General features: G+C 40.6%; 2 protein-coding genes across 2 annotated transcripts; one reads left to right on the top strand and one right to left on the bottom strand.

The window, feature by feature from the left end:
- Positions 1-9668: 9668 nt before the first annotated feature.
- Positions 9669-16357, top strand: LOC135717534 (uncharacterized). The gene is made up of 3 exons (XM_065239664.1): positions 9669-9705; positions 14901-15180; positions 15247-16357. Exons 2-3 carry the CDS (start codon positions 14995-14997, stop codon positions 16312-16314), a joined length of 1254 nt encoding a protein of 417 aa, XP_065095736.1. The 5' UTR covers positions 9669-9705; positions 14901-14994; the 3' UTR covers positions 16315-16357.
- Not11 (CCR4-NOT transcription complex subunit 11) lies at positions 16353-17280 on the bottom strand. Its single transcript, XM_065239665.1, has 2 exons — positions 16867-17280; positions 16353-16807 (listed from the first exon to the last, which is right to left on the bottom strand). The coding sequence occupies exons 1-2, from the start codon at positions 17215-17217 to the stop codon at positions 16379-16381; spliced, it is 780 nt and encodes a 259-aa protein (XP_065095737.1). The 5' UTR covers positions 17218-17280; the 3' UTR covers positions 16353-16378.
- Positions 17281-17532: the final 252 nt, after the last annotated feature.

The raw sequence follows: 17532 nt of genomic DNA, 5'->3' as shown, positions 1-17532 counted from the left end.
AACCGATGTCGATTTTGTTCTAACTAGTTTTCAATCCGACAAGCAGGCTTACTCAGATCGGGCTTTTCCACTGCCACTGCCGTTCCGCTTCCGCTGTCATTGCGCTTGGGCCTTAATAAAATTTGTAAGGTTATTTGGATAGTATAGATAGATGGGATAGTATTTTTGTTTTGGTTTTGCACAAGGTTGATTTTGTGTACAATGACAGTGTGCAAAGAGTGTCCCGCATAAACGCGAACCATAAATTGACCTTACCTAAAATGGTTAAAAATTGTTTATAATCCCTGCTAAACTTTAACTGAAATGATTATGGAACTTTACATGAACGTTTAATGATAAAGTTTCAACCTTATGTATTATAGTTTTTTGGAACTGGACCTTACAAATAATGGGTTGTTAAGAACCATTACCATTCCAAATTCTTGTTTCTCCATACATTTTCAGAAAGAGAACTAAATAAGAACGTTTTTACTTATGATTTGAGAACATTAATGGTAATGGTTATGGTAGTTTTTTGGGTCCCTAAGAAAATCATTATTATTTTTGGCTCACTCAGTACCAGAACAACGGTCCCAAGCAGTCCCAAGCTATTTCACTCACCCCTGCATGTTCTGCATGAATCCACACACACCTGATGTTATCTGTCAAACTTTTTTTTTTTTTTTATCTAGTTCGTTTATTTGGAAGGCTCAATCGCGTTAGCTTTACGGAGCCGATAATTCATTGTTCACTGTGTGTAACAAAATTCACTTAATTCTATGTCTAGTAGGAGTTGGGCCGATTACTCGCGGCTTACTCGAGGTTAGAAGGGTACATTTTCGAAGGATAGGATCAGGGGAGGAGCTTGGGGTAGGGTTTCGTTGTCTCATCAGAGCGTTGTCGCCAGTATGAACGGTAGTGCTGTTCTAGCTTCGTCCGGAGTTCGACCGGCTATGGTGGGTGACCAGTGGGCGACGATGAGACTCATCGAGACGGGGGGACAAGACAAACAAAAACTAATAAAGAGAGACAAAAGACAAAAGGAATTAAATTCTTATACTAGACATTTGAAGAAAAACATAAACGGACTGCATATAGCAGAGATCACGGGTTGCCAACACGTCTCTGATAGGAACATAGGGTTGTCTTCCTTGGGCCTCGAGGGTATTCAAAAGTCGCTTTCTGGCGGCGTCATTATCCGTACATTGCCAAACTGCGTGTTCGATGTCATCGTAACCGTTTCCACACCGACAGATGTTGCTGTCCACGAGGTTTATTCTATTGAGATGAGCATCTAGCGAGTAGTGGTTGGACATAAGTCTACTCATCACGCGAATGAAGTCACGACTTAAGCCCAAGCCTTTAAACCACGCTCTCGAAGAAACATTAGGAATAATTGAATGTAACCACCGTCCAAGATTTCCAGTGTCCCAATCGGTTTGCCAACTCGAAAAGGTACTCTGACGCACTAAATGGTAAAATTCATCGTGTGAAATTTGCCTGTCATACAATTCGCCTTCCTGCGCGCCCACCTTTGCGAGAGAGTCCGCCTTCTCATTGCCTGGGATTGAGCAATGTGAGGGGACCCATACAAAGGTAATCATATATGATCTTTCGACCAGCACACACATCTGCTCCCTTACCTTTGAAAGGAAATAAGATGAGTGCCTACTTGGTTTCATCGACCGAATAGCCTCAATGGAACTGAGACTATCCGAGAAGATGAAGTAATGGTCTGCGGGCATGTTGGAAATCATCCCCAATGCGAAGTTGATTGCTGCCAGCTCAGCAACAAAAACGGAACAAGGTTCCTGAAGTTTGCGGAAGGCGCTAGAGTTTTCATTGAAGATACCGAAGCCAGTGGATCCATTGAGACGGGACCCGTCTGTAAAATATCTTTTCATGCAATTGACTTGTTGGTACTTTTCAGTAAAAATACGCAGAATAATAATAGGTCGAAGTTGATCGGGAATCCCATGAGTTTCTTGTTTCATGGTCAGATCATATTCAATTGAGGAACTGCGATTGGTGAAGTGAACACGGTCTGGAGTATAACAAGGAAGACACATATCTGATGATATGTAGTGGTGGTAGATTCTCATAAATAGAGATTGTGTGTTCAGCCCAAGAATTTCTTCAAAATTAGCAATTATAAGTGTGTTCGTCACTCCGCATTTGATTAGTATTCTGAGAGAGAGCTCCCAGAAACGGTTCTGGAGGGGTGTTACTCCTGCCAGAACCTCGAGACTCATGTTATGCGTTGAGTGCATACAGCCTAGAGTAATACGCAGACAACGATATTGAATTCGTTCCAATTTTATTAGGTGACTTTTTCTTGCCGAGTGAAAGCAGAAAGAGCCGTACTCTAGAACAGAGAGAATAGTTGTTTTATAAAGCGTTATGAGGTCTCCCGGATGAGCACCCCACCATGTGCCGCAAATTGAACGGAGAAAGTTGATCCTCTGCTGACATTTTTGCTTCAAATACGTAATATGGGCATTCCAAGTGCACTTTGAATCAAACCAGACCCCAAGGTACTTGAAAGACAATGATTGAGTAATGTTTCTGCCCAAAAGATTAAGCTGCATTTGGGCTGGGTACCGCTTTCGAGTAAACACTACCAGTTCAGTTTTCTGCGGCGAGAATTCGATCCCTAGATTCATAGCCCAAGAAGACAAGTTATCTAAGGAATTTTGCAATGGTCCTTGCAAGTCCACGGCATGTGGACCTCTTACGGAAACCATACTGTCATCTGCAAGTTGTCTTAGCGTGCATTGTTCTGCCAAACAGTTGTCGATATTTTTGACATAAAAGTTATAAAGAAGAGGGCTGAGACATGAGCCTTGGGGCAGGCCCATGTAACTAATTCTGGAAGTTGTCAGTTGTCCAAGGGAAAAGTTCATTTGCTTTTCTGACAACAAATTGTACAAGAAATTATTTAAAATTCCAGAAAGTCCACATCTGTGCAGATTGTCTGACAGAATTTCAATGGAAACTGAATCAAAAGCCCCCTTAATGTCCAAGAATACTGAAGCCAATTGCTCCTTGTGCGCAAAGGCCAGTTGAATATCTGTGGAAAGCAGCGCTAGACAATCGTTTGTTCCTTTGCTCTTGCGGAACCCAAACTGTGTATTTGATAGCAAGTTATTTGATTCGACCCAGTGATCGAGTCTCCGAAGGATCATTTTCTCCAACAATTTCCTAATGCACGAAAGCATAGCAATCGGACGGTATGAGTTATGGTCAGACGCTGATTTGCCAGGTTTTTTAATGGCTATTACTTTGACCTGTCTCCATTCAGGCGGTACAATGTTGTTTTCTAGCAAGGAATTGAATAAATCTAGCAAGCGTCTTTTAGCGATATCTGGGAGATTTTTCAGAAGATTGAATTTAATCATATCGCTTCCCGGTGAGGAGTTGTTCGATGAAAGAAGAGCCATAGAGAAATCCAGCATTGAGAATGGTCTATCCAGAGAGCCGCCGCTAGGAGACGCTTCTCGAAGAATATTTTGTGCTGGAACTGAGTCCGGACAGACCTTTTTAGCGAAATCGAATATCCATCGGTTGGAGTATTCTTCACTCTCATTGAAAGATGAGCGGTTACGCATGTTGCGAGCCACCCTCCACAAGGTGTTCATTGAGGTTTCTCGTGAGAGTCCCTCGATGAAATTGCGCCAATAACCGCGTTTTTTTGCTTTGATTAATTGTTTCAGCTTTGTCTCAAGCTTTGAATATTCCTCAAAGTAAGTGGAGGTTTTGTGTCTACAAAAAGCTTTGAAAGCATCAGATTTTTCTACATACAATTTTGTGCATTCTTCGTCCCAACCAGGTGTGGCTGGTCTCCTTTTAAAGGGTGCACTTGGAACTTTTCTTTTTTGTGCTTCCAGTGAGCTTTTGTAAATCAAATCGGCTAGGAATCGATATTCTTCCAATGGTGGAAGCGCATCTATTGATTCGACACCGATTGTCACCGCCGTTGCATATTTCTGCCAGTCGATGTTCCTTGTAAGATCAAATGGAACCCGAGATGGTTCTGCAGAGTGAGGGCCACACTTTATTGAAATGATGATTGGCAAATGATCGCTACCATGGGGATCATTGATAACCTTCCACTGACAATCCAATGATAGCGATCTTGAACACAAAGATAGGTCGAGTCGGCTTTCTCGAGCCGGAGGTTTTGCTATACGTGTCGCTTCACCAGTGTTCAAAATAGTCAAATTGAAATCGTCACATAAATCGTAAAAAATAGCCGCTCTATTGTCGTCATATAGATCGCCCCACCCAGTACCATGGGAGTTCATATCACCCAGAATTAATACTGGGGATGGAAGAATCGAAACAAGATTCCAGAGTTGACTACGGCTTATGGAGGTTCTTGGTGGAACGTATACTGAAGCTATGCAAAGATCTTTGTTCTTCACATTTATTTGGCAAGCAACGATTTCGACGCCGGATAGAGCAGGAAGGGAAATTTTGTAGAAAGGGTAGCACTTTTTGATCCCTAAAAGTACTCCTCCATAAGAATCGTCTCTATCCAGGCGTATAATGTTAAAATCGTGGAAGTTGAGTTCTTTATCGGAAGAAAGCCATGTTTCACAGAGAGCAAATATATCACAATCAGAATTGTGAAGTAAAAATTTGAACGAGTCTAGTTTAGGCACTAGACTACGGCAGTTCCACTGTAGCACAGTGATCATATCTTCAACCTCGTTCGACGAATTATCCATCGAAAGATATGATTGATGCAAGGAGGGGCCATGAAACAGTCAATTGCTTAAGATATGATTCTAACGTTGGAAGCAAGGCAGAAACTAAGCTTCTTAGAGGGTCTTGTATGTTGAACATGTTTAATATGAATTCCACAATGTCCGAAAAAGCTAGCAAACCTCGTTCGGACTTAGATTTCTTTTGAGAAGTTTGAGGAGCAGCTTTTTTATTTTTTTTATCTTTGTTGGGCAATGGCGGAAAATTCTTGCTGCATCCAGGGATTGGATCAACAGGAGCCTTCGGTTTTGTTTTTTCATCCCCATTACCCTGGGAATTTGGCAATCGTCTGGAGGTGACTTTAGTTTTCTTACGGCGCACTTTCGGGGAGGGGCATTTTCTTTTTGAGGAACCATCCATTTTTGAAGGTGCGTGTACCACCGTAGAATCACCTTCATCGGATGAGTCAGAGTCCGATTCTTCAACTGACAAAACCGAAAATTGGTTTGCATCTTGGACGGCTGATGCAGCCTTCAACATTTGAGCGTATGTCTGCTTGGAGCGTCCAGAGATTGAACGCTGCACTTTATCGGAGTGCTGTTTGTACATCGGGCACTCCTGCAAGGGGTGAGGATTCTCGCCACAGTAAGCGCATTTTACTGATTCTTTGTGGCAAGAATCCTCTTTGTGGTTTTCACCACATTTGCCACAACGAGTTTTGTTGCCGCAATGGCTGGCCGAGTGTCCCAGCCTTTTGCAGTTGGTACAATTATATACCCTCTGTACAAACAGTCGCACCGGAAAAAAAGCACCATCAATTTTAACAAAGTTTGGGAGAACTGAACCTGCGAAAGTCACCCGGAACGAGTCTGAATGTTTATAAACTTTTTTACCGTCTAGCAAAGATGCTGAATGCAGTTGCCTTACATCCAGTATCTTCACTAGCGCGGTAGCGAATGTCGAGTTTTTAAAAGTTCCCGAGGCATGTTTCAAGTCCTCGACAGTCAGACTCGCGTCGGAGACCACGCCTTCTATCTCCACATCTCGAGAAGGGATGTAGATGTTATACTCAACACTAAAAAGCTCGTGGTCAGCAATTTTATTTGCCACATCATAAGTCGGTGCTTCTACACGCAGTTTGTTGAATCTTTCTTTGTGTACCAAGATTCCCGGATACTTACGCAGCAAATCTCTCGTTATGTCGAGAGTTTTCAAAGGTTTATTTTTGGGCCGAAAAAAGACAACCCATGGTCCTTTCGAAGACGGTTCATAGTATCTGGTTCGCGTAACGTAGGTATCGGAAGATGCCATAAGTGTTGCGCAAAAGCGGTGCGCAACCACTTAAGAAGGAAAAAAAAAATTAAAACCTTCACTAATTAATTAATTTTAATTACTAGTAATTAAATTTTTTGCCCGCCGTACGAACAAATCAAAAAGAAAAAAAAAAAATCGAAAAAAAAAAAAAAACTTATATCTACTTGCAAAAAGTTGTCTCACTATGACCCATACTCCCCTACCAGGGGTGAGAGACAGAGTCACGCGCCACGAGGCAAAACTAAACTACAATAGGGAGGCAATGGACTTGCAAAATGTATTGTCTTATACTTATGCCGGTTGTAAACAACCTATCAGCCGTTGCAGCTAGATGGTCCGTTTGCTGCTGCTGGTGGTGATGATTGGTGTTGGTGGGTCGGCACGATGATGGCTTGACGACCGGATGGATTACCGGGGTGAACTAAAGCTGGATGGCAACTCCAAGGGGCTCGGCCCATGGAATTCCACTTCCTCTGTTGCACACTGGTCACTTGGGGCACCCAATGGGGGGGGGGGGGGTGAAAAAACCGCTCGGGCGGAAAAAAACACCGAAAAAAAACTAGATGCCGCGCGACTGAGACCGGGACGTTGTTAACCGACTGACTGTTCAACTAGGAATGATCTGTCAAACTTTCATAGCGAATCAAAACAAACATAGTGTAGTAATAGAATTTCAACTAGAATAGGGTACGTTAATCGTTTGCTTGGGACCAATAGGCTACTAAAGTGGTGAGCCAATTTAAAATCGTTAGTTTCGTATTGATTGTTGGTAGTAGTGTTGCCGTGTGGTACAATCAACCGGTGGAAACTAACGATTTTAAATTGGCTCACTACTTGACTAGCCTATTGGTCCCAAGCAAATCGATTAACTTATCCCATTCTAGTCGAATTTATATAGTACTACACAATGTTTGTTTTGATACGCTATGAAATTTTGACAGATAAAATGAGGGGTTAGTGGATTTTCCTATGTTTCGAGGGGTGAATCGATTAGCTTGGGACCGAAGAGAGTACCAGAGCTGAGCCAAAAAGTTGAGCACGTTTCTTCGGAACCTTCTAGTCTTAGAGTTACATCTATGGTACAATCCAGTAATAGTGGTGTTGCCATGTGGTACACTGAAAAATTACAATAGCAGGTGCGTCACCAAAGTTTTCAAGCCGCTCCGTCTGTCACTTCGTTTGTGCTACTACTGGATTGAACTAACAGGAATTTCCGGAAACTTCGGTTTGCTCAGAGAAAATTTCTGGAACGCAATAAAAATTATATGAACATCCCGAAAATGTGAGAGTATTTCGAGGAAATTTCAAGATCTAAAAAAAATCGAAAATTTAGCTAAGTTGATTAGAGAACATCAATGAAGTTCCATTAATAAAAAAATGCGAGAACTTTTAGCAAGCACCGATATTTTCAAGAACTTCCAGAGAACTTCTAAGAAATTTAGATATTTTTTTGTTGTTTCATTATATTCAGTGATGTTGCGAGTAGTTCGAGGACGATCAGATAACATCATACAAATCACATTGACTTAAGGAAATTTGCAGCGACTTACAAGGAGTTCCTAAGAATTATTAGATTTTCCGAGAATTCTATGATTGATCCGAAAACTTTAGAAGCTTCAGGGAATTATAAATATATATCAAAAAATTTGCCGGAACATTTGATCAATTTAGAGAAATAAATGTAAAGCATAGAAAACTTCTGGGATGTTCAGGTTTTCCAGGGAAAATTTGTGATTTAAGACAAAGTTCCGTGAGTCTTTATAAACTTTATAAAACTTAAGGAAAATTGTAGAACTTTAAGACAATTGAATCATTCCCAGTATAATGGTGGGTGCTTTTAAAAAATTCTAAGATGTTCAGGGCAGTCTACAGAATTTTAAGGAAATTAAGAAATATTTTGGGCAATTTTGAAAACATCAGGAAACTCTAGACTATTGCAGAAATTATGAATTAGTTTGGATAATTTGAACTTCAGACAAATCAGTGCCAACATTTCAAAGGGGCGTAATTGCTTTTGTAAACAATGGATTTGGACGTCGATTTCTCGCAAATGAAAACCCACCCCTCCAAATTACAAATGCTAGCTGATACAGGAAACATACCTCTGCATGCTGGTGTCATTCATTTTCATGAGTGAGCTTTCATTTGCGAGAAATTGACGACTAAAGCCATTGTTTACAAATGCAATTACGCCCCTTTGAAATGTTGGCACTGAAATATTGAGAACTTCAGTGACAATCATAGAACTATATTAATTATTTCGCTGCGGAAGCTTAAGCAAGTTCCTGAAATTTCAGAATAACTTCAAAAACTTCACAGAAGTATAGAGATATTCAGAAACATTTCGAGAACTTCATAAAAGTCTATGGAATTAAAAGGAAGATCCGAGAACTTCAGGAACTTTTATGGACATTTCGGGAGCATCTAATATAAGTTTAGTAAAGCTCCAAAAACAAAGGGAATTTCAGGGGAGTTAAGTTCAATTAGTTTCACTAAATTAGCGGGAGATTTTAAGAAGTCCTAAGATGTACAGAGAACTTTAGAAATGTTAAGAAAATTATTGAGGTTTTCACACTTCCCCTTCCCGTTGGTTATGTTGGTTGGCGTGGGCGTGCCTTGTGTTTCGATAAATCACCGAGGGAAGTCATTGTTTACAAAAGCTGTTACGCCCTAATTCCAGCTCTATCAAGAGATAAGCGGAGGAAAAGTAGAATGTAGCCAAACGAACTGTCAGTTGGTGTAGCCAAACGAGCATGACGTCATCATGGTGTTTTTGTGGGAGAAGTATTGTAATATTATGAGCACAAAACGTTTTCCACACTTCACACTCCGAATTATTTCGCGTAAAACGGAAGAAGAGAACATAATGCAAACGACTCCTTGGTTCATTATTGCAAAGATTTGCTTTGCACTTAATTTTGAACTTTTGAGCACGAAAAAAAAACAAAACTGCATGACGAAGAGCTCTATGTTGGCATGAGCATTTTTACGGATGCCAGTAAGATCATTTATTTTTCATGGTTGCCAAAACAACTTTTTGTGCTTCCGCTTATCTACACAGCAAAAAAAGTTGTTGAATATTACATCGAAACTGCTGCAACCAGGTCAATCCATCGGTTGTGTAATATCACATTGTACGATGTACATCGATTTTGCGAACAAAATTACATCCATTGATGTAATATTGTATCTGCTTTTTGCTATTACATCATTATTTCATACATCAGCTTGAATTACGTTGATCGATATTACATTTTTTTTTGCTGTGTATGGAATCTATATAGGACATATCAGGCATAACATTTGATAACGGCACAAAAGCATTTGTAAACAAACTTTCTAAGGCCCTTTACACGCGAACCAAATTACGCCCACGCAAACCAATACCACTTTCGGAAAGGTGATAGTTGCCCCTATCCAATGATGTTGTTGGTTCGCTTGGGCGTACTTTGGTTCGCGTGTAAAGGGCCTTAGAAAGTTTGTTTACAAATGCTTTTGTGCCGTTATCAAATGTTATGCCTGATATAGGAGAAACATGGTCAATAGTAGGTAAAAGTGAACTGGCCGCTGGATATTTTTTTCTTATCGTGTATACAAAAGACTTTATTTGAAGTCTTTCGATTATCCGTGTATAACTTATTTGTCGGAGTTGTTGTTTACATTTTGTTACACAAAACAACCACCAAAACTAACGAGAATGTTCGTGTATCGTACAAAATAGAACAGATTCGCGGTTAAGCCATCGGCGAGTTTACACGTGTTGTGTTGAGCGGACATTTTGTAATTGCTGATCGAACTGAGGTGGAAATTTGTAATTCCGATTGAAGAAAAGTTTTTTATTTTGAAAGGAGCGAATTCTTTGAAAGGAGACCTGTGAGTAGAAAGATTGGAGAAATGACTGGACCGGGCGATCCGGATCCAGGAGGCGGAGGCGGAACGATACCAAGTGGTTCTAATGGAAAGCAATGGCTGACATACGAATACAACGAAACAGACGCCGGACCATACAGGGTGATCGTTCAGCTGAACGAAAATCGTGACGACGCACAAATTAACAAGCTAGCAGTGGGTAAAATTCTAACGAAGACGAAGGAATACAAGGTAAACGTACTGAACCTCAAAATTATGGGAAAAAACAAAGTGCTGGTATTGGTAAAAACTCCACAAACGGCAAACAAAATCCAGGCTGACAAAACACTACGGGCACAAAATTACAAGGCGTACATTCCAAAGCACTTCATGACGGTAGCAGGAGTTGTTACTGGAGTTCCATTGGAGATGACACCGGAGGAAATCTTTGAAAATATAACCTGCAATATGCCAATTCTGAGTGTAACACGACTGCATAAGTATGAGAATGACAACAAAATCCCAACCACACGGATCGCTGTGACATTCAGATGCAATCAGTTGCCATTGGAAGTCCGAATGTTCTGTTGTACAAATCAAGTTAAGCCATTTGTTAGCAAGGCAGTTTTTTGTCAAAACTGTCTGCGATATAATCACCGGACGAACAACTGTCGATCTAGACAGAGATGTGAAACATGTGGAAGAAATCACGATGAACAAGGATATGGACAATGCACCATGCCAGCAAGATGCTTACACTGTAGACAGGAAGGTCACAAATCAGGCGATGCTAATTGCCCCGAACGCGAGCGACAGAACAACCTGAAAGTAATAATGGCGAAAACAAACCTCACGACACTGGAAGCGCAAGAACAATATCCAATTTACACCCAAAACCAATTTAGCCTGTTGGAAAACATTGAGGATTTCCCAACGCTATCTAAATCGTATGCGAAGGTATCTCAACTCACAAGCAACCAAAGCCAGATAAGACAGATTGAGCGAAACCGAAAAGTGCACACACCGAAGCGATCGTCAGGAGAAGCAACGAACACGGAAAACATCGGAAACCAGGTAAAAATTATCTACGACAAGAAGCGAAAAACGGATCATGAACAAACCACGAACGGAGTGGCACTGTTCAATCGCTACAAGACAGACGAATTCGAAAAATTCCAGTGGAAACTTAACCACATGCGAGAAGCAGCACAGAAGACACATGAAGCTGTACAGCAGTTTAACACGTCACAGGAGGTGCTCAGTATGGATGATGATGAAGAAGATCAGATCAACGGAGACCACGCAGGACTAGCACAGGTAAGCCAGTCGGTTGAGAGTAGCATAAAACAAAGAATTGATTACAATAAAGCTAATTAACAACAGAAATGGCATGTAAGATTATACAGTGTAATATACAAAGTCTAGATAAAAATAAATCAGAGTTAGCCAGAGTAATGATACAGGAAGTATACACAATAGGATTAATTTCAGAATGTTGGACTAAAATAGAATACGAAGATACCAAATACAAAATTCCGTATTACAACAATTTCTATTGTTCAAGGTTAGATGGGTATGGAGGTGCAATGATTATTGTACATGAAGCAGTTAAAAGTAGGAAAATTGAATTAGATTCGACGGAGAATATACAATGTGTAGGCAGATATATAACCAAAATGGATCTAGCGGTAATTTCGATATACGTTGCACCTAGCACACCGGCGTACGAATTGAAAACCTTCTTGACGAAACTGTTCAAATGCGTTGAAGGTTTCAGAAAGGTATTAATCGGAGGTGATTTTAATTCACACCACCATTTATGGGATCAACATCATTCGGATGCAAAAGGAGCAGTTCTGTTCGACATCATCAATGACGAGGACATAATTTTGATGAACAATGGCGATCCGACATTTATTCAAGCGGAATTAAACAAAAAGCCTTCTGTAATTGATCTAGTTCTGGTATCTCCGGGGCTATTTCAAGATACGAAGATGGAAGTATTGCAATACGGAATAGGCAGTAGACATCTAATTATACACATAGCAATCTCGAACGATCAAGTATCGCCTAACAGATTTTTCGTCAACCGGAAGAAAGTTATGGAAGAAGTAGGGAAGCTGGACACGAATCAGGTGAAAGGACTAGCAGCACTACAGCAGGAGGCAAGAAGAATTATGATAAACGCGAAGCAGAAGAACCGGTATGAGCCAAAGTTTTGGTGGAACGCGGAAATAGAAGATGCATGGAGAAGTAAAAACGAAGCTAGGACCAAATTCAACCGTAGTGGCACACTAGATGATCTAATGGAGATGAAAAGACGTGAAGGAATTTTCAAAAAGAGCAAAAATAAATTCATGCGAGAGAAGTTTGAAGACTATGTCAAAGAAATTGATCCAAGTACGAGCAGCCAAGAATTGTGGAGGAAAATAAATAACTTAACCGGAAAAAAGAAGAAACGGAATCAGCCCACGATCGCACATGAAGACGAAGAGGCAGCAATTCAATTCCTGAATGATAACTTCCCTTTTAGTGACAATTACGATGCAAATTTCAGCGCGAAGGCAACCTATGACATATTGAATGTCGAAAAATGGTACGAAATTTTGAACAAGAAGAAAAAACACTCTGCGGCAGGCCCGGACTGTCTCAGTTATGAAATGCTGAGAAATTTAAAATCTGATGTTCGAGACAGCGTAATCGAGGATCTCAATAGAATGTGGAAATGCGGAAGAACTGATGAAAATATGAACAGAATTAAAGTGATTGCAATTCCAAAACCGGGACGAAATCCAGAAATTATCAGCAACTTACGGCCGATCTCTATGCTTAACTGCTCATTGAAAATGATCAATACGGCAGTTTTAGTTGAGCTAAATCAATTCATACAGAGTAATGCAATATTACCAGAAACATCTTTTGGTTTCCGAAAGCACAACTCCACTACTACATGTCTGAACTACGTCATCAACAGCCTAAACTCTATTAAAAGAGAAGGTAACGTTGCAGCGGCGATCTTCATAGATATGTCTAATGCATACAATACCGTTAAAACAGGGACACTTGAACAAGTGCTTTACGAATACGGTACTCCACTGGAACTAACAAGCTGGATAGTAAACTTTCTCCTCGACAGAACCATTCAAATACAGGTAGGCGCACAACATCTAGAAAGGAAAGTAAAAGATGGACTGCCTCAAAGGTTCAATATGCTGATGACTTCATGGCAATCGTAAAAGGTAAAAACGTTGAAACTGTGCAACACCGGGCGCAGACTTTTGTAGATGAATTCAAGGAGAAATCGGAACAACTGAACCTGAAAATAAACAAAAGCAAAACAAAAGTCATGCTATTTCAACGGAACAAAAAATCATTAAAGTTGAGTATAGGAAACACGGACTTGGAAACAGTAAACACCTACAAATATCTAGGAGTTACACTGGATCGATCGCTAACATATGGAGCCCATATCAGAGAAGTTAAGAGTCGCGCTACTGACAGAATCAACATGCTGAAGGTAATAAGCAGCACGAAGTGTGGTGGTCACCCACAAACTCTAAGCCTTCTTTACAATGCAATAGTAAGAAGCTACTTAGAATATGGTGCTTCTGTGTATGCAAACACATCGAAATGTAGCCTGGAAAAACTCACGATAACCAACAACACGTGTTTGAGAAAGATTACAGGATGTTCAAAAACCACACCAATTAATACTTTATGCGCTATAGCTAGCCAACCTCCCCTACAATTTCGTAGAAAGTTGATAACGGCTAAAGAAATAGTGAGACACGCACAATTTCTGACTCCGGTCTGGTCACAACTACAAAAGTTGAATGTATCCAACGATGCAACAACACATAAGTTAACTTTCCAAGAAGAGATTTTCGAGGATTACAAACATGTCTTCAACGAGGTCACGCATACAGTATTGATTCAACCAATCTCAACAACCATACGAGTCGAAACCGAATTGGACAATAAGCCATGGACCAAAAGGAACACATCCGCAAAAACACTAAAACAACTAGCTTTGGGGAAAATACACGGATCATATAAGGATTGCCGGAAAATCTATACGGACGCGTCGAAGGACGACGAACACTGCGGCGTGGGTATTTTCGATGAGAGTAACAAATGCAAGATTAGCTTGAAGCTGAAACACACTGTATGTACGATGTCAGCGGAACTAGAAGCAATTGTAGTGGCGTTACAATACGTGGAAAGGAATCAAATCGAAAATGCTGTAATTCTCACCGATTCGAAGTCGGGATGCGAATTCATAAAAAGTCAACTTGAATCAACTGAAAGAGACGAAGTTATACATACCATCATTGAAAAAGCATCAATAAGTAACACCTGTATCCAATGGATCCCAGGACATGTGAACCTGGAAGGAAATGAGATTGCAGATAGACTGGCGAAAGCTGCACTCCATACGAAAGAAATAACCAACAATCGGATATTACCACACGATGCCATCAATTGGATTAAAAGCGATATCACTGAAAATATTCAACAATGGTATGTTAACTACACACAGGAACATGGCAAAGGAAGGAAGTTCTTTAAATTTCAAACAGGAATAAATTTGAAATCATGGTACCACAACCTGCCGCTAACCAATTCCGAAGTAAGAACACTCAACAGGCTGCTATCCGGTCACGATTATTCGCCGTTCTGGCTCAGCAGGATGAAAATTAAAGATGAGATGTACTGCCAATTATGCGACTGTTTAAACACCTCTGAACACATAATTTTCCACTGTATAAAATATCTAATACCCAGAGATAAACACAACCTTGATAAATATTACTCAATCCAAGAAGCATACGATGACAAAAACATTGATACTCTGAAAGATATATGTAAGTTTCTTAAGGAAATCAGTCTAAACATATAATGCTATAAGATTGTAATGCACTGATTCAAATGACAACACAAACAAAAAAGCTACTCCCAATGAAAAACCGACTGGCGTTATAGCGAAAATGCTGTGCCATTTATCAGTGGGTTGTTTTGACAACACCCATAACCAGAAGAAGAAGAAGAAGAAGAAGTACAAAATAGAATTAAAATTATTCAATAACTCGTTTCGGCTTATAATGTAAATATTAAACACTGAAGTGACCTAAATAATAAGTGATAATGAACAAGTCGTGGAAATCGTTTGCTTCGCTACTTTCTACACCAAGTCCAGTGAGAACTTCAAACAAAATCATTCCAAGAGCAACGGCGGTTGGCTCATCCCGTGTCATCGCTCATCTCAAAAGAAGCATCTCTCCTGCCGGCACGTGTAATCGTCAGTCCCGATTGCCTTTACCCTCACTCCAGGTTAGAATGCTATAATATCTAATAATTGAAGTGTTTTAAGCTGGATAATATCTTCAATTTTTGCAGACAGATGCAGAATCAAAGATTGAAGACGCCTCGGATGACGAAGAACGAGAGGTCGAACAAAGCGCCAATAGCGCAGCACGTATCGTATCAATCGTAGACTGTTCCGCTCCTTCACTAGACCCGAACGATGTTACGATATGTGAGAAACCTCGTATCGAATCGGATATTGAAGATGTATCGGATGACGAAGCCACCACCTCAGACGTACCACTAGACGTGATAGAAACCACCTCAGACGATTCTGATTGTGAAGCGATACATTGCAAGCGAGAAAAGCGTCTGAAATTGGATTTCGTCAATCGTAAATCTCCGCGATGTGGACGAAGGATTACAGACGACATTTTCATGGTTGCTAATGCAACTGCTCGGGCAGCAACAGTGGAGAAATCTTCTACGTGGATCAAATCCGTTGTCGGAGAAAACAGTCCTAATCGCTTCCCAAAAACACCGACAAGAAGGCGAAGCTCCACGTGGAAGCGATTGGACGAATCATTCAAAGATAGTCATCCTGTTCCGACCGCTATAAGTCCACCAAATCGAAAGTGGAAATCTCTCAACGAATCTTTCCGTGAGAGTCCACCAGCAGAAATTGAATCCAATCTTACACCTGAAGATTCTTTACTATCAAAAGTGAATGAAGCTTCCACCGAACAAGTTCCTGAGACTTCATTCTACAACCCAACTTTACATAATCTACGTGCATCGCGAGTAAAGTACCGCAAAGATTGTTCACTTTTTCGTTTGCAAAGAGTTCTGGATGAGAAGCTTTCGATTCAAACATTTTGGCTACATGAACGACAGATCAGATTGGTGCCCGCTAAAAGGCCGGTCAAAGTTGAATCTATAAGCAAACTTTACGGTAGAGTTGCGATCAGCTATAACGAGCCTGATGAGGATGATCCAGAGATTCAAATAGAGCACATATTATATATAGATCCGGGCGAGAAGCAGCTGAAAACCTTGGGTAAAGGTTCTATGATAGAAGTGGAGTACGATTTGGAACCACACAAGCTGAGCAAACGAAAGCTTGTACACCTGGGAGTGTGTAAGATAAAGGCTGTGGATTAACACTGCCCGCAGTTATTTGAAGTCATGAATTTAATAAAGTTATACATTTTACCATTTGAAAACATTATTTAATTTTACTGACCGATCCCGATTCCGTTTCGAGTTGCTTTAACAATCGATACAGAGCGGCCGCTTCCCGTATTCGACTGAAGTCGACACAGAACGCTTCCAACTCAATGCACAGTTCACTGGTTTCGATAATACGATTCCGTATTAAACTTTGGAGGAAGACACAAACTAACCGGACCAAACGATTTTGCAGGTATCGATCCTTGATCGCTTCGCACGACGATATACAGTTGCTGATGTAGAGATGTATGAACTCGGTAGGAAGTTCAACCAGCGTGGTCAGTCGATTGACTACCTCCATAGAATGCAACGACATTTCCATGTTGACTAGCACATTAAAGTACTCGGTGATCTGAGGAGAATGAATCAGCTTCAGCAGAATTTCAATTGCAATCAGAGGATTGTACTCGACCAAATCCGGTAGCTGAAATAGGAAATACAATGTCTGGATAGTTGAAACCGCTATTAAAACCAAAAGCTCACTTTATCAGGTGTCAGTCCAACATTATAAACAAGTTCCGGATCCTTTTCTAGTTCCCGCAGAAGGTCATTTTGATCCTGAATACTGAGAGCCTGCCGGAAGGACTGCGTTATCAGATTCTTTGCATCCTTGCCCACACTCTTCGTTTCGACGATCGAGCTATTGTAGACCGGTTTGTGGTAGGCAGGATTCGTCATGTCCAACCAGATCAGTTCATCTTCGCAGTTCAGTAGTGGCGGGGCCACGGTCATAAATTGAGTCCCGAAACCATTCGAGAGGAAACTGCCGGTGCTTCCTCCACTGGCGATGCTACTGCCGGCGCTGTCCGAACGTTTCGATACTCCACTTTCCATTTGTACCGGCTTTTATGTTGGTTTTATGAAATTGTCCACAAACTTGGCGATTGACTTGAAATTTCGCAAATAATAATGTTTAAAACTGGCGAATAATATTATTTATTTATTTATTTCCTTTGTGACTGTCACGCTCGCTCAATGTTACTCAAAAGTGAGTAACTTCTACTCAGTTTGGTATTTTTGTACAAAATGTCAAAATCTGAGTAACATTGATTGAGCAAAGTGAGTAACTTCTCCTCTGTTTGTCTAAAAACATTGTTTACTCATTTTTGAGTAATCCTGCACAAATGTTACTCACCATGCTTATGTCAA

This window comes from Ochlerotatus camptorhynchus, unplaced genomic scaffold (assembly GCF_037179485.1).
Source record: "Ochlerotatus camptorhynchus isolate MF236.1 unplaced genomic scaffold, CSIRO-AGI_Acam_v1.1 ptg000062l, whole genome shotgun sequence".
In the NCBI taxonomy this organism is placed as follows: domain Eukaryota; kingdom Metazoa; phylum Arthropoda; class Insecta; order Diptera; family Culicidae; genus Ochlerotatus; species Ochlerotatus camptorhynchus.
The sequence above is the reverse complement of the archived record's forward strand: the minus strand, read 5'-3'. Positions and strand labels throughout refer to the sequence as shown.